The sequence below is a fragment of the Hibiscus syriacus genome, unplaced genomic scaffold, assembly GCF_006381635.1.
Source record: "Hibiscus syriacus cultivar Baekdansim isolate YM2019G1 unplaced genomic scaffold, ASM638163v2 tig00013773_pilon, whole genome shotgun sequence".
Taxonomy (NCBI): Eukaryota; Viridiplantae; Streptophyta; class Magnoliopsida; order Malvales; family Malvaceae; genus Hibiscus; species Hibiscus syriacus.
In genome coordinates this window covers 306,553-329,221 of record NW_024062309.1, presented here as the reverse complement: position 1 = coordinate 329,221, position 22,669 = coordinate 306,553, and the positions used below count along the sequence as shown (strand labels likewise).

General features: G+C 38.3%; 2 protein-coding genes and 3 pseudogenes across 2 annotated transcripts; 3 read left to right on the top strand and 2 right to left on the bottom strand.

The window, feature by feature from the left end:
* Nucleotides 1-679: 679 nt before the first annotated feature.
* Nucleotides 680-2,693, bottom strand: LOC120206422 (annotated as a pseudogene).
* Nucleotides 2,694-2,798: 105 nt separating this feature from the next.
* Nucleotides 2,799-3,921, top strand: LOC120206453 (annotated as a pseudogene).
* A 442-nt stretch (nt 3,922-4,363) lies between these two features.
* On the bottom strand, nt 4,364-5,371 carry LOC120206406 (protein SRC2 homolog). Its single transcript, XM_039206069.1, has one exon. The coding sequence runs from the start codon at nt 5,268-5,270 to the stop codon at nt 4,434-4,436; it is 837 nt and encodes a 278-aa protein (XP_039062000.1). The 5' UTR covers nt 5,271-5,371; the 3' UTR covers nt 4,364-4,433.
* Nucleotides 5,372-7,410: 2,039 nt separating this feature from the next.
* Nucleotides 7,411-12,506, top strand: LOC120206449 (proline--tRNA ligase, chloroplastic/mitochondrial-like). Its single transcript, XM_039206096.1, has 11 exons — nt 7,411-7,789; nt 7,887-7,943; nt 8,029-8,139; nt 8,310-8,396; nt 8,481-8,594; nt 8,682-8,888; nt 10,585-10,722; nt 11,009-11,170; nt 11,492-11,691; nt 12,011-12,094; nt 12,200-12,506. Exons 1-11 carry the CDS (start codon nt 7,436-7,438, stop codon nt 12,339-12,341), a joined length of 1,656 nt encoding a protein of 551 aa, XP_039062027.1. The 5' UTR covers nt 7,411-7,435; the 3' UTR covers nt 12,342-12,506.
* Nucleotides 12,507-14,904: 2,398 nt separating this feature from the next.
* Nucleotides 14,905-22,619, top strand: LOC120206421 (annotated as a pseudogene).
* Nucleotides 22,620-22,669: the final 50 nt, after the last annotated feature.

Below are 22,669 nucleotides of genomic sequence, written 5' to 3'. Positions count from 1 at the left end.
GAAGAAGAAGAGTCCATTTATGTTGGGAACAGCTTGTTACATCTTCTCTGTCTTTGATTTTTGTGGACAGAGAGATTAAAGCTTTGGCTGCTACCTAACCAGACATTGTTCTGCTTATCCTTAACCAACCATTAATTGCCATCATTCTATGACCTACTATGTACTTCATTGCTTTAATGATCCATGCCCTACAAAAGAAATGTCTATTAAAATCGTATGCACTTATCAACCACTTCTGCACCAAACATGTTCCCTCTGGCTTCAATGCTATGCAGAGTTCTTGTGCCTAATTACCATGTCATCCGGACTCGAACGTTATCGCCGGGTACATACATGCCTAAAGATAGTATTCTCGTACCTATATATATATATCCGAATGTATGTGAAGAAAAACAGAGTCCGGATAACTAGCTTAACTAGATGCAAATAATCTGAACACCAACTATGAATCCCTCAAGACTTGAACCATAAAGGTGTGCTTGTTTTGGTTCAAACTAAGCATATCTCCTACAAGGGAGTCCTTAGACCTCGAAACTTTCGATGTACGCACATGCAAAGCGACAACTAAATCCCGTACGTGTGGTGAGAAACGGGAGAGAGGTCCGAATCCCAATTATTACTAGTTGAGAGCAATGTGTGAAACACAAAAATAACCAAATGAACTGCATATTACTAGCATGAAAAAAAAACATCCTTCTTACTATTTCATATTTGAAAGAAGAGAATAATAGTAATAATACAACACTACATGTGGATTGTGGATACTTTGTTTTTTGGTATAACACTAGGTAAAGAAATATTAAAAGAATGCTCTATCAGTACCCACACAGTTTATCCCTATGAACTATTGGCTCGCCGGATCATCTTTAGGTCATAAGGAATAAAGACTCTTCTTACCTCTGAAAGTCTTTTAGTTCACCATCTAATTATACCAAGACTATTGAAGAAAGTACAACCTTCAGATAAAACAACTGAAAGGCTAGTGGTTTAGTGTTGTTGCAAATCTATTAAACCAGTTTTATGACTTTATGCATTGATGTGAAACTAAGTTGCATAATTTACAAAATCAGCTGACCTCTGGCTGCAACATAGGGAAGAAACTCCAGTCGTTACTGGGCCTAGCTTCCTTTCCGGAAACCTTTTCATTCGCCCACCACTCGGACCTGACAGTGGGCTTACCAGAAGCTTCACCTTTTCTGTTGTCAAAGTTGAACGAACGATGCTTTTGAAAACAATGGTCCTCTTCAGCTTCTCCTGAAACCTTTTCATCTGTTTCTTTGGATGTGTCTCCAATAAATAGCTCACAAGAACTTTCTTGATCCTTTGTTAGTCCATCTTTTTGTACCCTGCCCTGCTCCGCCAAGCCCTTCGGATATTCATAATCTAGCATGGTTCTGCTTGAAACCAATGACTTGTTTTTGAGGCACCGTGCGATATCTTCGCCGTTCAATTCAAAAGAGACCCTGTGATCAACTATAATCTCATCGGTTTTAGGTCCATTTTTTGGATTAGAAGCAATGCTACCTTAGAAATTTGACTCTCCACAAGTAGACAATTTCTAGAGGCAGGACCCAAACCATCAGGTGTCAGTGTTCCCGAACCCAATCTTGAACCCAAACCCAGACCATATGGAGTCACGCATCCAGAAGCCAGTCGTGAACCTTGCCCCAGTCCAACTGGTGTCAATGATCCAGATCCTAGCCTAGAACCCCATTTTCGAGTAGTAAAATGTTCAAATCCTAAGATTTTGGGAGCCTCCCCCATGCGGAACTCAATAATTGGACGTCTATCAGGAAAAGGAGAGGATGTTCCAGAATTAGAGATTACTCACCCGGGTGATATGAGATTACCACCAGGGCTCCCAGGGTATATTTGACAAGCCTGAAATTCATAATGGGACAATCCAAATTTCTGATTGATCCCGCTGTTTCTCCGAGCACGCTCCAAGGAAGAAGTCAGCAATTACTTCAGGGGATGAAGGTGTAGTCAGTTGAACAGATTCTGGAGGGGGAGTAAAAGGACCTGTGGATGGTTCAGTTGTCAAGGTAGAGAATACAGGTGGTGTGACTAACTGGTTTTCATGTGCATAAGGACCTATGGCAAAAATAGACGCGGGTCCACGGGGAGAGTAGGCGTTAACGGAAAGGGCAGTTAGGGATAGCACTGCAGACGGTGATTGGGTGGCAGATGGAGGATCCGATTGCAGGAATGATGCAGGAGATGAGGGAGGGGCGATAAAGGGCATTACAACGCCAGTCGGATTGCTTACATTTTCAGCAGTTGAAACTGCAGCTCCAGGTGCCACTGGTTCAGGAACAAGCACAGCATGGCCAATTCGCTCACTGTTCTTATGAGATCCGAAACACCAGTAAAAGCTCCAGCAGCTTCCCCATCGTTTCTTCTGTTGTTAAATAAAAGAGCGTGATTCAGTATTCCATACAGAAAATAAGTTATTTTAATCCTCAAGCACTCTCTTTAAGGCATTGAACGATATAGGTAAATTGGTTCCAACTCTCAACTGCTAGAATAAGATGCCAATGAAGGATTAATGAATGGCAAGATGAACAAATAACTACCTGTTACCGCAACATGATAAGGACTACATCACAATGACTAATTCCAAATAAAAAGTTGATACTTTTTTCTGCCTGGATCTTATTGTTGCAATATGTTTATAAAACTCCGCTTTCCATATTCCTTTGTTAACTTTGCATGACAATGTAAATAAACAAATCCAAGACTGTATAATATCATAGGCAGTTCAATATGATCAGCAAAAAAGACGTAAATCACTTAAGATGGTGTTTGGTCCCAAGGGTCTGGCTGAGGTATGTTCTACATTCACACTTAGATGGTTAGTTAGTTCATCGGTTATGTTCATATTAAACCTTAAGTGATGCTAACAGCCATCGCTAATGATATCTATTGTCCGTGTGTAGGCTAAGACATGAGGGAGTGTTAAGTAGTGTTATCCCCCATCTCTTAAACATTGTGTTTTTGCTATGACAGTTTGCAAATAGCAATCATTTTGATGCATTAATGGAAGTTAAAAATCCTTTTGGCATCCCGATAGCCTAATAAATGCAGGTTGCTCGGAATTTAGGGAAAACTTAGAGTGAATTCCAGCCCACCATTAGAGAACTTCAGGTAAGACGCGTTCCCTTTGTTTTTTCTTTATATATTCATACTTCGAGGTAGCTACTAGCTTGTCTTCCGAATTCTTCGTGTTTTTTTCCCTCGAAGGAAGTTACAAGGGAGCTTACTCTCGATGAAATGTCAAGTTCCACACAAAATACACCGAATACGAAAAGCCCCCATCTAAATAACTGTACTTCAACCCCTTTATCAGCTGCCTGCACCGAGGAATCTAGTACCAAGACTGACCCTGGTGAGTGCTTTGCGTTCTTGTATTTTAAAGGCCATGAATTTGCCTTTGGGTGTCTGCTCATTCATGAATTTTTTTGTCTGAATATCGTTTATCGTGTTACTCGATCTATTACCCTGAAACATGCACTGAATGCTAACCGATAGTGGAAGGATCTTTTTTTATTCATTTCCTATTCCCTTTGTATCTTCCAAATAAATTCGTTGAGCCTTGGAATTTGCCACCTTAACTGTAGACGGTACTCCATCTGTGACAGAGGCTTATACTAGTGAAGACTACCTAAAAATCACAGAAGAGCAGCTAAAGGCTTCAGCTTCTCAAATGCCGGACCAGACTGCGTCACCCCCCCCCCCAGGAGAAAGCCAGTTAGAATCTGAAAATCAACATTAAGGTTAGTTCTTGTTCGTCTTCATCTTCATCTTTTTCCGATCCCTTTCTTATTGTGATGTAATTCGTGTAGATCGGTGACAGCTACTTCCAAAGAAACCGCCGCCGCCGCAATGCCTCCATCTCAGAAACTCGAAAGTGGGACATGAAAATCGCATGGAAGGAGAAACATTTACCGATCTAAATCGAATCCCATCTCAGATTGGTTATTGCAATTCTTTGTAGTCAGCCAGAGTAATTGCACGACATGTTCTTTTCACATCTTCCGTTTTCGAAGGAGGAATGTCTGAGATTGAGGATAGTGTATCGTGCAGTACGTTGTAGTTGCCCTTCAAACTTGTTAAATAAAGGTCTAATTTTGCTTTAAGTCCCTATTTTATGTTGAAATTTGAGATTTAATTATTCTATTTTTTTTGACGTAATTTAGAAATTGTACTTGTATAATGTTATTAGTTGGTCTAAACAAACAAAGCTTATTGTCGTCAACTTCAACAATTGAGAGTTGTGACAAGACCATTGGCTTGTCTCAACTCCTAACAACAACGTCAAGAAAACCAATCAAACACAGCCACGTAATTGCATAAACTCTCACTTACAACATCACATTCAATTCTATTAACATTGATTCACATGGCAGAAACGTGGAGAACCGTCTAGGGAATCAGAAATCATCACCAACGACATCGACATCGTAACCAAGATCATCTTCGACCCTCTCCGCCGCCTCTTCGGCGATATGATCCTCTAGCGCCTCCAAGCCTTCTGCCAATGCAAGTCCACCCAAAGCCCCCGCAACCGCACCCACTGCCATCCCCGTCCCCATTCCCATCCCTCCGAACTTGTTCTTCCTCCCCTCTTGCCCGTAGTAATACCCGCCACTGCCACTTCCCTCTCCGTAAGGAGCTTGCCCGTACGACTGTGGAGCATTATAATTGTAGGCACTATAAGGGTAGCCACCCGGTGGGGTCGCATAGTAAGGGTAGCCAGACGGTGGCATAGCGTATGGGTAGCCGTAAGGCGACGGATGAGGAGCTGCCGACGGTGGGACACGGTATTGATGTGCTTGATATTGATCGGGCGCGTGATAGCGTGACTCTCGTATCAAAACTTTGACGTCGAGTTTGCCTTGCGGCCTCCCTGAGGGTCGTTTCAGCTGGAGCGTTCTCCTGTAGCTTTCGCCGAATCCGGCATCGTCGAGGACTTCCCGGAGCTTGAGCCTAGCCAAGCCGATTAGAGGCTTGGTGCCCTCCTCGGAGCCGGCATGGACGACGTCAACGAAAAGGATGGTATCATCATCGATAGGACCGGGCAGAGGGATGATAATAGTCTCGTCCCATGTTGGATCGGTATCGCCTACCTCGTCGGCTCTAGTGGAACACTTGTAATTCGGATCCACCCAAACGACGACGTATGGCCTGATCGGACCGTGGCGCCAGTTCACGTTCTTTAGGCCTCTGGCGGAGGAGAAGGTTACCTCTATCTCATGGGGAGACGCCATGTTTCAGGTTCTTTACTTGCAAAAGGGGTAAAATTGAAATTTGGAGAGGAAAATAAGCACGTTCTGTTTTGGATTGTGATCGGACAAAGTGATGTTCGAGTGGCTGAGGGAATTTATATAATTAGGTTTCCATTAACAGAAGAGAAGAGGTTCTAGGAGTTTCTGGTAGAAAGGGTAAATACAATAACGAACAATGTGGAGTTAGTTACTTTGAACTGTGTTGGGCCACTAACCAATCAAGGAATTGTTAGGGCCGGGGCAGCTTTGATGTGGCTCATTAATATTAGGTTTTTTTTACACAATACGACAAACAGGTAAATTATTTAAGAAAATAAAGTAATTAAAAGTTTATTTTTGGATCTATAATATTTTTATACTATTTATTAAACTTGACATATCGAGAAAACGAGTTCTAATAAAAAATATTTTTATTCAAACTTATCATCTCGAGTTCTAATAAAATATAAATTTTTTATTAAAATTTATCACATCGAGATAAAAAGTTTGGTGATAAGTTTCATGCATTGTAAAAATTATCGTAGATCCCAAAATAAAAGTGTTTGTGTCTTATTTTGCAAAAAAAAAATTGACAGGCCTATTGGACAAAAAAAACCTTAAGGGCGTGTTTGGTTCGGGGAATGTGGGATTACCGAGGGAATGGAATTCACATTCCCCCATTTGGTTGGCCTGTATTCACATTCCCCCATTTGGTTGGCCTGTATTCTCATTTCCGGTAATCTTTTATTACCAACAGTGGATATTTTTGGGTATATTACCGGGAATGTCATTACCTCCCTTCCCTTAGGTATTGTTGGATTACCGGCGTTTTGGACTAAAATGCCCTTAATTTTTTTTTCAAAAATATTCTTCTTATGTCATTGAATAATAAAAAAATCTACAAAGGTTAAATTACAATTTTACCCTTAAACTATTTTAGATTTATAAAAAAATCTATAATTAAAATTTTATATAAAGTGCAGGGGTTAAAATAAAATTTTACCCTTTCATTGAACCTTTTTATATTTTCAATTTTGTAAAAAATTTATATAAATTTTATGAATTTAATTTTTTCAAAGAAAATATATAAATATTTTATAGTAATATCATAGTAAAATTAAACTTGTTAAAAAACCAAATATATAATAAGGACGATTTGGTCAAATATACATTCCAATAATCTTTTATTCGTTTAACCAAACACGATAATCTTACATTCTTGCTAAACCAACCAAACACAAAATAAAACATTAATCGTATTCCCTGGTAATCTTTTATTCCCACTGGTAATCTTACATTCCGTGAACCAAACGCACTCTAATATTAAGCTAACATTGAGCTTCAACTCACTCTATATATAGGACGGTCGATTAAATTAAGCCAACATCAAGCCCAACTTATTTATAAACCTATAGTTTAGGCCCATATTTTGAGATGATATAATTTATTTATAACAGTATATTTTTAAAATTCCATGATTTATTTATAACATTACTAATAACTGAATGACCCATAATAAATTTTGATCGAAATAAGCTAAAACAATCATAATTGTTCCATATATGAAATTTTTAATCTAGATGACGTGATTTGTCAAATCTCATAAAATTGATCTATGAAATTCATAATTAAATCGTTTTACATATAAGATTTAGCCATTTTTAGATCAACCAAGGCCATTCAGCTTAGTTACAAATAACCAAATTAGAAATAAGGTAAATTATGTGATTAGTACCTAAGCTATTAGTTTTGGTCTGTTTTAATACCTAAAATTTTAATTATTTTAAAAATCATACCAGAATTTCAGTTTTTGTATGGTTTTAGTGCCCCTGTTCAAAATCTAACGTTAGTTTTTCATTTTTTTTTAATTTTAGGTAATAAAGTGGATCAAAATTGATAGTTTATGTACTAAAAACGTAAAGTTTTTAATGGTAGATACTAAAATGAAATACAAACTAAATATTAAGTATGATTTTGAAAAAATGAAAGTTTAGGTACTAAATATGTAATTCGACCTAGAAAATATTGAACCAACGGCTACATAGATCGAACGACCATAATCCTCAATGTACGCCATCACACCCAATTTCTACCCCTTCAGAATCTCTTCGACCCTGAAGAAAGCTCCAAGACTCGTGAACGCTGCAACTTGAAACTCTCTCCCCGATATGGTGTCGTCTCTAAGACTACCAACGCTCACCTCCCTCTTCTCTCCATCCTTCACCCGCCGCTCCAAGGTGCCACTTCGGCGGCATTTCCATCTCCGTCCGTCTCTAGCCGCTGGGTTCTCTGCCCAAAGCGCGGCGTCGAGTCCAACGGGAACTGAGGACCGAATTGACAATAAGAAGAGCGGCCGAGTACAAGACCGAGGGAACACTGACGGATTCATCACGCCTCGTTCGCAGGACTTCAATGCTTGGTACCTTGATATTATTGCCAACGCTGAGCTAGCTGATTATGGCCCCGTTCGTGGTACCATGGTTATTCGCCCCTACGGTTACGCTATTTGGGAGGCAATTCAGGTCACTTCATCACTTCAGTTTCTTCTGATTTCTTTTAATAATTGCTCCTTTTTATCTTTCAAAAATTTGGTTTGTTTTTATAAAAAAAAACTTGCAGGATTATTTGAATGTTAAATTCAAGGAGACTGGGCACAGTAACATGTACTTTCCACAGGTGTGGTTTTTGTTTGGATGGATAATATGTAAGCTATCCTATTGTATATTTGCTTTGGTTTATGAAATTTACTTTGTGACTGCAGTTTATTCCGTACTCATTTATAGAGAAAGAAGCTAGCCATGTTGAGGGATTTAGTCCAGAATTAGCTCTTGTCACGGTTGGAGGAGGAAAGGAACTCGAAGAGAAACTTGTGGTACACATTTAGTATTAGTTAGCTTAACTCTTTTGCATTAGTATTATTTGCTAAGTCTTAGTGGCATACTTTCTGATTTTCTTTTTAATCAAAATGCTGGTTCAAGAGTAACCATGATGGCATGACCTGAGTTTTGCCTTTGATTGTTATACTTCCTGAGGTTGTGACAGGTTCGACCTACCAGTGAAACCATAGTAAATCATATGTTTACGCAGTGGATTCACAGTTACCGCGATCTTCCTCTAATGATAAATCAGGTATTAGCTTAGTCATTTATAACCCGGTTATATAGTTCTTCAAGGTTGCCACTGACTGAGTTTTCCTTGTTGTATTCCGTTCAGTGGGCAAATGTCACTAGATGGGAGATGCGCACGAAACCATTTGTAAGGACACTAGAATTTCTTTGGCAGGAAGGTCACACAGCACATGCCACACCAGAAGAGGCAGAAAATGAGGTTTATGCCACTTTACCTATGGCTTAGACATGGTGATTTTAGACGGTATTGTTTTTATTTAAAGGATCGGATGCTTCTGAACTGCAGGCGCTGCAAATGATTGATGTCTATACAAAGTTTGCTTATGAGCAAACTGCGATACCTGTAATTGCAGGTAGAAAATCTAAAGTGGAAACGTTTGCTGGTGCTGACAAGACCTACACAATAGAAGCTATGATGGGTGATCGTAAAGCCTTGCAAGCTGGAACCAGCCACAACCTTGGGCAAAACTTCTCCCGTGCCTTTGGGACACAGGTGATTGATACTCTGGGTTGTCCTTTTTATCTCTTTTCCATCCCTGAGATGGATATGCATGCAGGGAGCAAATGTTTTGTTTACAAATGATGTTTAATTTTAAGGAAATTGCTGGAAAACATTTCACTTTTATTATTTTTCGCATAAATGAAACACGAACCTGCTATATTTTTTGTGGTTAACTCTTTAAAGCTTGAATCCGTATGGAATGTAGACACTCTCATGGAGCTTTTTACTTAAAGAACCTTTTTGTTTTTGGAAATACATTTTCCTGGATTATATAGGCATCTTTTATTGTATGTTTGAGGTGGCTTTAGTTTTTTCCCCATATTTTCATTTTTCTTTTAAACTAGTGTATTATTCTCTCTGCTCTTGGTATTAACAATTTCAGAAAGTCAATGCCAGGAAAGGTCGGTGTATATATTCTTTTGAAATCAAAACACTTCTTTTACACTGTAGGCTGGGTGACATTTTTGTACTGGTTCAGCTGCCCATTTGTCCTCCCACAAATAGTTTGCAACTTTGTAACCTGAAAAAATTTCTTTTCTATTTGTTTCTGGTAGGTGTAGTAGGCTTTTCAAATGCTAATGTGAATAACCAATTCTCTTTGTTGTATGCATGGTTTTCAGAACCGGACCGGTTAGCGAACCGGTCATGCTATCGGTTCACTGATTCAACCGGTCGAACCGGTCCGACCGGTTGGAAGAACCGGACGACGTCATAATTATTTAAAAAATTAAATAAAAATACCAAAAAATATTTAATAAAAAATAATTTTGTATATCACAAGTCATATTCAAAGCAAGTCATAACATATATGAGTTAAAAACCATAAAATCAAGTGAAACAAAATGATTCAAATTAACTACAACATAATATTTAAGGTAAAACATATTAAAAAATAAATATAATTATATAACTATAATTAAAAAATAAATTTGGGGTTAAAAAAATCATAACAAAATGATATTGTTTGGTTTAATTTTTTTTTTTAAACAATCTCACATGGCTAAGAAACATAGAAGAACATCTCAAAAGTCTAAAGAGTAAAAATATGAGAACAAAACAATCCCATATGGCTAAGAAACATAGAAGAGCATCCCAACTAACTTCTATAAATAATAGAAGTAATTTGACATTCAAAATCATGGAGACTTTTGGTGAGCATAGAGTGAACTATTCTTTCACTTCAATCAAGCTCAAATTTTAGGCTTCAATCGAGCTTCTAAATTTTTTTTGAGTTCAAGCCTTTTTCGAGTTCAAGTTTCAATATTATATTTCGAGTTCGAGTTGAACTTGATAATTTTTAGTTCGTGAGTTTGAGTCGAGTTGAGCTTACTTTTAAAGTTTGAGTCGAGTTGAGTTTACTTTTAAAGTTTGAGTCGAGCTCAGCAATACTCGAGTTCGACTTGGCTCGTTTAACAAACGACGTCGTTTGGTTTTATTTTAAAAAAAAACAAAATTGGCAGTTTTTTCCGATTTTTTCCGGTTTTCAGCCGGTCCGGTTCGAACGGTTCAACGGTTCTGGCCGGTTCACTAGTAGCGGTTCAACCGGTTTAGTTTGAACCGGACTAGGCAACGGTTCCCGGTTGAACCGGCCGGTCCGGTCCGGTTTTCAAAACAATGGTTGTATGTTGTGCTTGCCTATTGCTAACTCCATAATAAAGGCTTTTGACTAAAACTTGTGCTTGTGCAGTTCACTGATGAAAATGGCGAAAGGCAACATGTGTGGCAAACATCTTGGGCTATCAGCACAAGGTTTGTTGGCGGTATTATCATGACCCATGGAGATGATATTGGTCTGATGCTTCCTCCGAGAATTGCACCAATACAGGTATACATTGTAGTACCCTTTTGATAGGTATGGTCCAGCCTGACAGGTGGAGCTTCTAAGTAAAATGATTTTTACAGGGAACCCTTTTTGCTGATAACTTTGTGGATATTAGAAGTGATTTATCTTCATGCAATTTATTGATTCGCTATAATATCTTGAAGCTAAATAAATATCAAGAGAATTACTTCTGTAACATGCTTTAAAGGTACCTTAAGTTTACCATTTTTTGTTTGTTTGTTGATTTTATGATTGTTGTCCTTTTGTGTTGTATGTCATACACTATCAGGTTGTGATTGTACCAATTTGGAAGAAGGTTGATGAGAAAGCAGGAGTTCTAGATGCTGCAAAATATGTTGCAGAAGCTCTGAAAACTGCTGAACTTAAAGTTAAACTTGATGACACAGATCAGAGAACACCAGGATGGAAGTTCAATTTCTGGGAGATGAAGGTATCTTTACATTTAAATGTGGTTGCACTTTTGTTGGTTATTCTGAAGTCTAGATTCGCCTTCCAACTTAAAAAATGAGATAAGGGAATTCCTTAGAAAATTCATAAAAACTGCCCGCATCCAGAAAATGTGTATGGATGCAATCTTGACCAGTCTGTTCCTTGAGTTGTTTTGAGTGCTTTTATCATTTCATCATGTGATATAGTCTGATGTTTTTTTGCTTAGAACGTTAGTATCTCTCTCTTTTTCTATCTTGTAGAGAATATTGCTTTGCTAAAATATTTTTAGTTCTGCCTCAATCTTTAGATGATAATTTTGTAGGGAGTACCTCTAAGGATTGAAATTGGTCCCCGTGATGTTTCAAGTGGGAGTGTGGTCATATCTAGAAGAGATGTTCCAGGAAAGCAAGGGAAAGTTTTTGGAATATCTATGGAACCTTCAATATTAGAAGCTTATGTCAAAGACAGGTTGGATGAGATTCAATCATCTCTTCTTCAGAAGGCAATATCTTTCAGGGACAGGTGTGTGTTCTTTATTAAGAGTTTCAACCCAAGGATTGCTTGACTAATAGCAGTATTTTTTGAGCTTTTGAATCAAGCTTGTTAATGCACTATGTATGTGTATATGATGAGTTTTTGAAGCTAAAGAGTTTCAAGCCACAGTCTCTCCAAGTACTATTTTGAAGTCATTTTGTCTCATCAAATGTTCATCTGATAGATTGGATGCGTATATGTAGAATGCTTCTTGGAGATTTTTTAGTTGCACAGAATGCATCTGTTTCTCTGCACTCGCTTGAGTTCGTTGGTCTTATTTCTAATGCTTCTTGGACTCTCTCTGCAGTAACATAGTGGATGTGTGCTCTTATGAAGAACTCAAAGAAGCAATATCTTTGGGCAAATGGGCTAGGGGACCGTGGTGTGCTAGGTAGACCACTCTTAGATAATAGCCATATCAGAATCACTTGACAGTATATTTACTGAAACATGTGCATTTGTGAGTCTTAACAATATGCTTCTTTTGTTGCTGCAGTGATGCAGACGAATTAAGAGTGAAGGAAGAAACAGGGGCAACGATTCGCTGTTTCCCCTTTGAACAGCCTCAGGGGACCAAAACATGCTTGATGACAGGCAACCCTGCAGAGGAAGTTGCTATTTTTGCAAAATCTTATTAATACTTTGGTAAAGTTGGTTTTCAAGCTCACAGCCTATCTGGTTTTGCAGTTACATGTCATGAATTTCGTCCAGGTTTTTATGCCCTCTTCCTCAACTATTTAAACACGCAGCTTTGGTCAGCGCACATAACTGTTTTACGCGTTTTTAAAGCTGTCATTTGGTCATATTCTTGCCTCACTTTTTGAGGGTGGGGAATCTAGGAAAACGATTTATGCTTCCGGTCTGATATAGCAATATTTATGTATAAAGGTGACATTGCTTGATTTGCATTCTTTTATCTGTTGCCGTCTTTCCTTATTCAAATGGGGTTTCTTCATGAAAATTATTGATATTGGCATAACTTGTGTATTGCAAGTAGTCAGATAATTGAGAATCGAGATCCGTCCAAACCGGACGAAATGCACACTCGCACGATGCAGATTTGGATTGCTTTCGATTTGTTCTTTAATGGAAACTATTTAGCACTGCAACTCATTTGTTGTTGTCCTCGGTTCCAGCTTTGGAAGAATCATGTACCGCTTTCTCTTAGTATTTCGAGTTATTCAAACCAACCTTGCTACATAATGATAAGGGAGGAAGAAATGTTGGTAAAAGTAGTCTTATTTGTCGGCAGTTGTAACTGATGAGCCCGCAATGCGAGTCACTTGGGCACCACCAATGCAATGCCCCGTCGATACTTCGCTTCTCTCTCTCTCTCTCTCTCTCTTTTATTTTGAGAAATCAGTATCTAATTCAATGATTAAAGAGTTAATAAACGCTGTTTTAAGATAAAACAATGGCCAATAATTATGATTTATTTGGAGAAAATATTAATAATAGGCGAGGAAGTAAGCTGTGATTATGCACCAACCAACTCGAAAATAAAATCTTCAACAATCTTGGGCGTCTCCACCACCATCTTTTGCTATAACAAAAGGATAGATAATTAGAACACGTGTATCGTATCCATTGGAAGATCATGAAACCTAAATTTATTTGTTATTATTAATTTTTTTATTAAGTTAAAGTGATTACAAAGTAATATTTGTTTTAAATATTCTTAATTAAAAGCGCTTAATCATCTTTATCATGCTTGTTGGTGCTCGAACTCGAGACCTCTATGAATAACAATCATTCTTTCAATCATTGAGGTAATTTGATTCGTGTACAAATTATTTGTTATTAATGACATAAAGGTAGATAATAACATAATTTACATAGTGGTTAGAAAAGGTTATCCTTATCAATTTTTTGGTATAACTTAGGCTATAAATAATCTTGTCTCCCTCGACATTTCAACCTAGCTTCACAACAATAAAGCAGTAAAGATAGAACCACAGTAATATTTACGTGGGTTTATCCTTCTCACACTGTCACTCTCAGCGGCCGGATAACTTGTGGGTGGTAAATATCAACAAAAGCAGGTGGAGGCTCACGGTCGTGGTCATGGAAGGCTATGATGATAACATGAAATCATAACGTCATTGAAAGCGCGCTTGTGCTTGCCAGCTAAAATCTATAACGGATGGCTTCTTCTACTACCGCCACCGCCCACACCCTTAAAATGGCTCGTGGTTGATGGACATATTAATACATCAGTACGAACTAGTATAATTTTCACATTAAACTGTCGGAGTTGGTATTATTATTATTTTTTTTTGGTAAAATAATAACTTTTGTTCCTGTAGTAGATTTAGTTTATTAATTTTATTTTTATTGTATTTTTGTATTAATTTAACTTTCGAATCTATCCGATTAGATCATTTATACCATACTCTAATTTTAAATCCTAAATTATAAACCCTAAACTATAACCTTATAACATCTAAATCATAATCTTTAAATCCTAAACCTTACTTAAGGTTTACAATTTTGGATTTTAAATTAGTGATAGATATAGAATGATGAAATTGAATAACTTCAAAGGTTAAATTGATGTGAAAATACGATAAGGGTGAAAGTGATAAATTACGACTACTATAGGGACGAAAGTTACTCTTTTACCCTATTTTTTTAATTAAGCTATGATGATTACAAAGTAGTATATGTGTTAAATTTTATCAATCATTCAATGATGAACATTCAATCATTCTTCTACAATCGTTAGTGTTAAAACTCATAATCTCTAAGAACAATAATAATTCTTTTAACAACTGAAGTAATTTGGTGCGTTCATAGATTTGGTATTAAAATATCAGTATTCACATCGTTTTTTATTTTGTTAAACTTCTATTATTGCTAAAATTATAAGCTCTAATTAGTCAAAATGGATAATCCGAACTTAGAGATGAAGTAAATAACTTGATAAAATAAGCTACTTTATGTAGCTTTGTTGTCGTGGCGCCTTTCAGCAAGGAAATAGTGGGGAAGAAAAAGGAATAAAAAAAATCGATTTCATTTGGTTTTCTACCAGTTTTCTGACTTCGTTTATTGGCATCAACTGAGAATGATTTCAATGGTGATTCGTCCACGCTTATCTGGACCATAGTAGCGAAAGAGAGAGCCACTACGAATGTGAACAGTTCACAACAAATATTACCAGAAAAACCATCAACTTTCATGGCCAAACCCAGTAATCTCTCCTAATCTCCAAGTGAACCCAGTTTCTTCAAAAGCATTCTCTCTTTCTTCTGTGACCTTCCATGGATGCTCAAAAGCTTCACCTTTTAGCTTTAATGTTCCTTTCACTCTTTTACTTAGCTAAATCTTTCGTCCCTGCAAATAGCTTTCTCCTCAACTGTGGATCAAACGCCAACGCTTCACTTTATGATAGTGTCTTCATAGCGGATTCAGCTAAGCCCAGTTCTGTTTCACTCACTGACAAAAACCCATATCCAGATTCTCCCATCTTGTATCGTGCGGCCCTGGTTTTCACCTCCGAGTCGAGCTACGAGTTCAGCATCAAGCAAAACGAGAGGGGAGACTCACTTGGTACGCCTCCATTTCTCTCCGTTTCGAGCTCAAAATTTCGACTTGTCTTCTGCGAAATTTAATGTTTTGGCTAGTGGCTTCATGTTACTGCGAGGTTTTCGTGCTCACAATAAGGTGTTAAAAGAGTTCTTATTGAGAATCGATGGTGAAGCTTTCGAAATCATTTTTAGTCCTCTGGGTGATTTTGGGTTTGCTTTTGTTAGTGCAATTGAGGTGTTTTCACCTCCAAAAGACTTCATAATCGATGATGGAGCTAGGTTGATTAATGGTAATGGAATTGAAAGTTACAAGAACTTAACATCACCGGTTTTAGAGACTGTTCATAGGGTTAATGTTGGTGGCTTGAAATTGACTCCTTTTAATGACTCTTTGTGGAGGACTTGGATCCCTGATGATGGCTTCCTCGTGTTGGAATCCGCCGCGAAGAAAGCCAGCACCTCTCATGTACCGAATTATCAGAATGGCGGCGCGGCCCGTGAAATAGCCCCGGACAATGTTTATATTACTGCACGAGAGATGAACCGAGATAATTCGATGTTGAATGGTATATTCAATGTCACTTGGGATTTTCCTGTAGGTTCACTTGGTGCACCATACTTGGTTAGGTTGCATTTATGTGATATTGTTAGTCCTGCCCTTAATCAGCTCTACTTCAATGTGTATATCAATGATTTCTCTGCCTATACGGATCTTGATTTGTCGTTGCTTACGGTTCATGTACTCTAGTCTCCGCTCTACTTAGATTTCGTCGTGGATTTGGATGATTCGGGGGTTATTCGTGTCAGTGTTGGACCTTTGGATTTGAGCACACCTTCGAAAATTAATGCAATTTTAAATGGGGTTGAGATCATGAGGCTGGTGAATCTTATAAGTTTACATCCTAAGTCTAAGAAGAAAAACACTTGGATTTTGGTTGTTTTTATTGTTGGTGGCTTTGGTATCTGTTGTTTAGCTGCGGCTGTAGCTCTGCTTATGTTTAAATGCCGAAAGAAGAGAGCAAAACTGCCACGACATGTAGAGAGTGCCGGTTGGACACCGATGTGCATTTATGGGGGGCACGACGTGTAGAATGTCCGAAGGGACTGCTACTACGTCCCCCAATCCTAATGGTATCTTGAAAATCCCATTTCTTGACATACAAGCAGCAACAAACAATTTTGGCAAGAGTTCGATTATTAGAATGGGTGGATTTGGTATGGTTTACAAAGGGATGCTTAATACTAAGGTTGTTGTGAAGCGAGGTGTCTTGGGGTCAAGGCAGGGTCTCCCGGAGTTCCAGACTGAGATAACCGCTTTCTCAATGATCTGTCACCTGCATCTTGTTTCACTCGCTGGATATATTGACGAACAGTCAGAAATGATATTGGTCTATGAGTACATGGAAAATGGGCCATTGAAGAATCATTTATATGGCTTAAAACATCCTCCATTGTCTTGGAAGCAAAGGCTTGAAATATGCATCGACTCAGCTAGAGGTATTCACTACCTTCATACTGGTTCAGCACAAGGTATAATTCACCGTGACATTAAAGCTACCAATATACTGCTTTATTAAAATTTCGTGGCCAAGGTTGCCGACTTCGGTCTGTCGAGATCTGGTCCGTGTCTCAATGAAACCCATGTAAGCATTGGGGTAAAAGGTAGATTTGGTTATCTTGATCCCGAGTATTTCTGGAGACGGCAACTTACCTATAAATCAGATGTTTATTCATTTGGGGTTGTGCTTTTCGAGGTACTTTGTGCTAGGCCCGCCGTCGATCCATTGCTTGCTAGAGAGTAGGTGAACTTAGAAGAATGGGCGATGCAGAGGCAGAAAAAAGGCATACTCGGCAAGATTATCGATCCCAACCTTGTGGGTCATGTAAAGCCTAGCTGTTTGAAGAAATGTAAAGCCCAACTTTCGGTGCTGCTTGGAAAAAAAAGGGGCAGAAGCTATTGTTGAATTTTGAAAATGGTAGAACCTCAATTTTAGCCATTGTAATTTAGGATATTTACAAATTAGTCCTTAAAGCTTCAACTATAAATACCCTAGCTCATTTAGCTTCAAAACCATCCCAAAACATTCTAGCTTTCTTCCAATACTAGAGAATTTAGAGAGTTTCTTGAGAGTTGTTTTCTCCTTTTTTATCAAGAGAGAATTATCATTGTTTTCTCCTTGGTAGATCGAGAGAAGTTGTAATTCCTATTTTCTCATAGTGAAATTCTTCTACCGTTGCCCGTGGTTTTTACCCTATAAAATTTAGGGGTTTTCCACGTAAATTTTGTGTCTCTTTTATTTTCATTTTTATTTTCTCAAATTATCAGTTGCGATTTTGCTCTATCCGATAGCCGTCTTCCGCAACAATTGATATCCGAGTTAAATTAGAGTGTGTAATATCTGCTTATTGTCTTTGTGGTTGCCACCAAAAGGTGGATCCTCCAACATAAGAAAGTAAGAAGTTATTACCCATTCTTTGAAGGTTTCAGAGAACTATTCACGATAGTGAAATAGTGGGAGCTATCCGTAAACGAAGCAATGGCAACGAAATTTGATATTGAAAAATTCAATGGGAGAAATTTCTCATTGTGGAAATTGAAGATGAAGGTCATCCTAAGGAAAGATGGGTGTCTAGCGGCTATTAATGAAAGGCCGGTGGATTTTGCAGATGACATCAAATGGAACGAGATGGACGGGAATGCTATGACAAACTTTCATCTAGCATTAGCAGATGAAGTATTGTCAAGCATCGAGGAGAATAAGACAACTAAGGAGATATGAGATCATCTCACCAAATTGTACGAGGCCACATCGCTGCACAATAAAATTTTCCTTAAGAGGAAATTATACACTCTCCGTATGCCAGAATCTACTTCAGTGACGGAGCACTTAAATACACTGAACACCTTATTTTCTCAGCTTACATCCTTAAGCTGTAAAATAGGAGAACAAGAACGTGTTGAACTTCTACTTCAAAGTCTATCGGATTCGTACAATCAACTCATCATCAACTTGACAAACAGTAATGTTACCAGTCTAGTCTTCGATGACGTTGCAGCTGTTGTTCTACAAGAAGAAAATCGGCGTAAGAACAAGGAATACAGACAAGTAAATCTACAACAAGCAGAAGCGTTGACAACGATGAGAGGGAGATCAACAGAACGTGGCCAAAGCAGCAGTCACAAACATGGTAGATCAAAGTCGAGGAGCAAGAAGAATTTAAAGTGATACAACTGTGGAAAGAATGGTCACTTGAAGAAGGATTGTTGGAGTCTAAATAAAAACTCCAATCCACAAGGCAATACCGCAAACACTTCAGATGATGGAGATGCTCTATGCTGTGAAGCGTCAACCATCGTGGAAGGCAGAAAAAGATTTACAGATATATGGCTCATTGATTCGGGAGCGACATATCACATGACCTCAAGAAGAGAATGGTTCCATCATTATGAATCTGTCTCAGGAGGATCTGTGTATAGTTGCAATGATCATGCCTTAGAGATCATTGGCGTGAGAACCATCAAATTGAAGATGTACGATGGAACAATCAAAGTTGTTTGAGATGTGCGGCACGTGAAAGGCCTGAAGAAAATTTTATTATCCTACGGATTGTTGGATAATAATACAAGCAAGATTGAAACACATAAAGGAATCATGAAGGTGTTCCGTGGAGCGCTTGTGGTGCTGAAAGGCGAAAAGATAACTGCAAACTTGTACATGCTGAAGGGAGAGACTTTGCTAGAAGCAGAAGCCTCTGTTGCCTCATGTAGTTCAGATTCTTCAATGCTATGGCATCAGAAACTTGGACACATGTCAGAACAAGGAATGAAAGTCCTTGTGGAGGAAAATCTAATTCCAGGCTTAACAAAGGTATCACTTACTTTGTGTGAGCATTGCATAACAAGTAAGTAGCACCAGTTAAAATTCAACACATCAAATTCTAGAGGAAAAAGTGTTCTAGAACTAGTTCACTCTGGCGTATGGCAAGCACCAGTTACATCCCTAGGCGGAGCAAAATATTTTGTCTCATTTATTGATGACTACTCCAGGAGATGTTGGGTGTACCCTATTAAGAAGAAGTCTGATGTGTTTTCAACTTTCAAAAACTTCAAAGCGTGGGTGAAACTTGATTCTGGAAATAAAATCAAGTGTTTCAGAACAAATAATGGAGGAGAATACACAAGTGAAGAATTTGATGACTTTTGCAGGAAAGAATGCATCAAAAGACAGTTCACTGTGGCGAACACTCCTCAACAAAATAGAGTGGCAGAGCGGATGAACAGAACCTTGTTAGAAAGAACAAGAGCAATGTTGAGGGATGCAGTCCTAGAAAAATCATTCTGGGCAGAAGCAGTCAATACCGCCTGTTATTTGGTGAATCGAGCTCCATCAACTGCAATAGAACTGAAGACACCAATGGAGATGTGGACTGGTAAACCAACTGATTATTTAAACCTCCATGTATTTGGAAGTATTGTGTATGTGATGTACAACTCCCAAGAAATTTTAAAGCTGGATCCAAAATCCAGGAAATGCAAATTCTTAGGGTATGCTGATAGTGTAAAGGGGTATCGCTTGTGGGATCCTACTGCCCGCAAAGTGATCATTAGCAGGGATGTTATCTTTGTAGAAGATAAGTTACAAAGAAAAGAAGATGATGATAGCGCTGAAAAGTCAGAGACTACACAGATACATGTGGAAAATGAGGTTGAACAAGGAGATTCTTCTGAAGCAGAACCAGCACATGATGAACAAGAACCAGGGAGTTCTGAAGCTCCAACAACTCGTCAATCAGATCGTGTGAGAAGACGTCCCAATTGGCACTCAGATTATGTTATAGAAGGTAATATTGCATACTGCCTTTTAACAGAGGATGGTGAGCCATCAACATACCAGGAGGCAATACACAGCTCAGATGTTTCACTGTGGATGATGGCGATGCAAGAAGAAATCGAAGCCCTTCATAAAAATAATACATGGGACCTTGTGCCACTACCACAAGGAAGGAAGCCAATTGGTAACAAATGGGTCTTCAAAATCAAGCGAAATGGTGATGATCAAATTGAGAGGTATCGTGCAAGACTGGTGGTCAAAGGATATGCTCAAAAAGAAGGTATTAATTTCAATGAAATATTTTCTCATGTGGTTCGACTAACAACAGTTCGAGTAGTTTTGGCAATGTGTGCTACATTAAACTTACATCTAGAGCAACTAGATGCTAAAACAGCTTTTCTTCATGGAAATCTTGAAGAAGATATTTATATGCTCCAGCCTGGAGGTTTTGAAGAAAAAGAAAAGAAGAACTTGGTTTGCAGGTTGAACAAATCTCTGTACGGTCTAAAGCAGGCGCCGAGGTGTTGGTATAAGAGATTTGATTCCTTCATTATGTGCCTTGGATATAACAGACTTAATGCAGACCCTTGTGCTTATTTCAAGAGGTCTGATGATAACGATTTTGTTATATTACTGTTGTATGTGGATGACATGTTGGTTGCAGGACCCAATAAAGATCATATTGAAGAATTGAATGCACAACTAGCTAGGGAATTTGAAATGAAGGACTTGGGATCAGCAAACAAGATTCTAGGGATGCAAATTCACCGAGACAGAAGTAATAGGAAGATTTGGCTTTCACAAAAGAATTATTTAAAGAAGATCTTGTCACGATTCAGCATGCAAGATTGTAAGCCAATTTCTACCCCTCTTCCTATTAACTTCAAATTATCCTCCAGTATGAGTCCTAGCAGTGAAGAAGAAAGGATGGAGATGTCTCGAGTACCATATGCATCAGCAGTGGGAAGTTTAATGTTCGCTATGATATGCACAAGACCAGACATTGTACAAGCAGTGGGAGTGGTTAGTCGGTACATGGCGAATCCAGGCAAAGAGCATTGGAATATAGTAAAGAGGATCCTGAGATACATCAAAGGGACCTCAAATGTTGCATTATGTTACGAAGGATCAAATTTACTTATCAATGGGTATGTTGATTCTGACTATGCAGGGGATTTGGATAAAAGCAAATCTACTACAGGATATGTGTTTAAAGTTGCTGGTGGAGCTGTAAGCTGGGTTTCAAAATTGCAATCAATTGTGGCTACATCCACAACAGAAGCAGAATATGTAGCAGCTACACAAGCCAGTAAAGAAGCAATTTGGTTGAAGATGTTATTGGAGGAGCTTGGGCACAATCAAGAGTATGTCTCTCTGTTTTGTGACAGTCAAAGCACTTTGCATCTAGCAAGGAATCCAACATTTCATTCAAGGACAAAACACATACGAGTTCAATACCATTTCATTTGTGAAAAGGTGGAAGAAGGGACGGTAGATATGCAGAAGATCAATACCAAAGACAATATAGCAGATTTCATGACGAAGGCGATCAATGCTGATAAATTTACCTAGTGTCGATCCTCTTGTGGCCTGTCAGAGACGTAAGCAACATGATGGTACAAGGTAGAAAGAATGGTGTGAAGATATGATTGTTTCAATCAAATCTTCAAGTGGGAGATTGTTGACTATGCACTGAAAGTGTGCATAATAAATGCAACTTTCGGTGCTGCTTGGAAAAAAAAGGGGCAGCAGCTATTGCTGAATTTTGGAAATGGTATAACCTCAATTTTAGCCATTGTAATTTAGGATATTTACAAATTAGTCCTTAAAGCTTCAACTATAAATACCCTAGCTCATTTAGCTTCAAAACCATCCCAAAACATTCTAGCTTTCTTCCAATACTAGAGAATTTAGAGAGTTTCTTGATAGTTGTTTTCTCCTTTTTTATCAAGAGAGAATTATCATTGTTTTCTCCTTGATAGATCGAGAGAGGTTGTAATTTCTATTTTCTCATAGTGAAATTCTTCTACCGTTGCCCGTGGTTTTTACCCTATAAAATTTAGGGGTTTTCCACGTAAATTTTGTGTCTCTTTTATCTTCATTTTTATTTTCTCAAATTATCATTTACGATTTTGCTCTATCCGATAGCCGTCTTCCGCAACAGATAGGCCGACTATGGGTGATGTCTTGTGGAATCTGGAGCACGCACTTCGGCTTCAAGAGTCGGGGCCAGAAGAACCATGCGAAGACGGCAACATGAATGGAATGGATTATACGGCACCTATTATTACCACAGCTGGGCCATCCAGCAATGCTGGAACGGAGAAAGATGATCCTGTTGGTAGTTCAAACATGACAACAGGCCAAATATTTTTCTAAATTGATGACAAATGAAGGCAGATATTTGACAGAGATACAATCAAGATCATTTCTCATTCCCAAATTTTCTTATGTATACATATTGAAAGTTTCACTCTCTTTACTTCAATATTTTCTTCTATTGTAGCAAAGTTCCACTCTTATGTGGTAATCAAAAGTAAATGGTTTAAAATGGTTAGGGGACAAAATAGCCACTTAACTTTTAGTACGCTTGCATTTGGTCACCAA

What these genes read in the sequence shown, in the direction of transcription:
- LOC120206406 (XM_039206069.1), bottom strand. Translation starts at nt 5,270, where the DNA reads ATGGCGTCTCCCCATGAGATAGAGGTAACCTTCTCCTCCGCCAGAGGC.
- LOC120206449 (XM_039206096.1), top strand. Translation starts at nt 7,436, where the DNA reads ATGGTGTCGTCTCTAAGACTACCAACGCTCACCTCCCTCTTCTCTCCA. An exon ending in CGAGAATTGCACCAATACAG is followed by an intron (nt 10,723 to 11,008) that starts GTATACATTGTA and finishes ATACACTATCAG; the next exon opens with GTTGTGATTGTACCAATTTG. An exon ending in GCAATATCTTTCAGGGACAG is followed by an intron (nt 11,692 to 12,010) that starts GTGTGTGTTCTT and finishes CTCTCTCTGCAG; the next exon opens with TAACATAGTGGATGTGTGCT.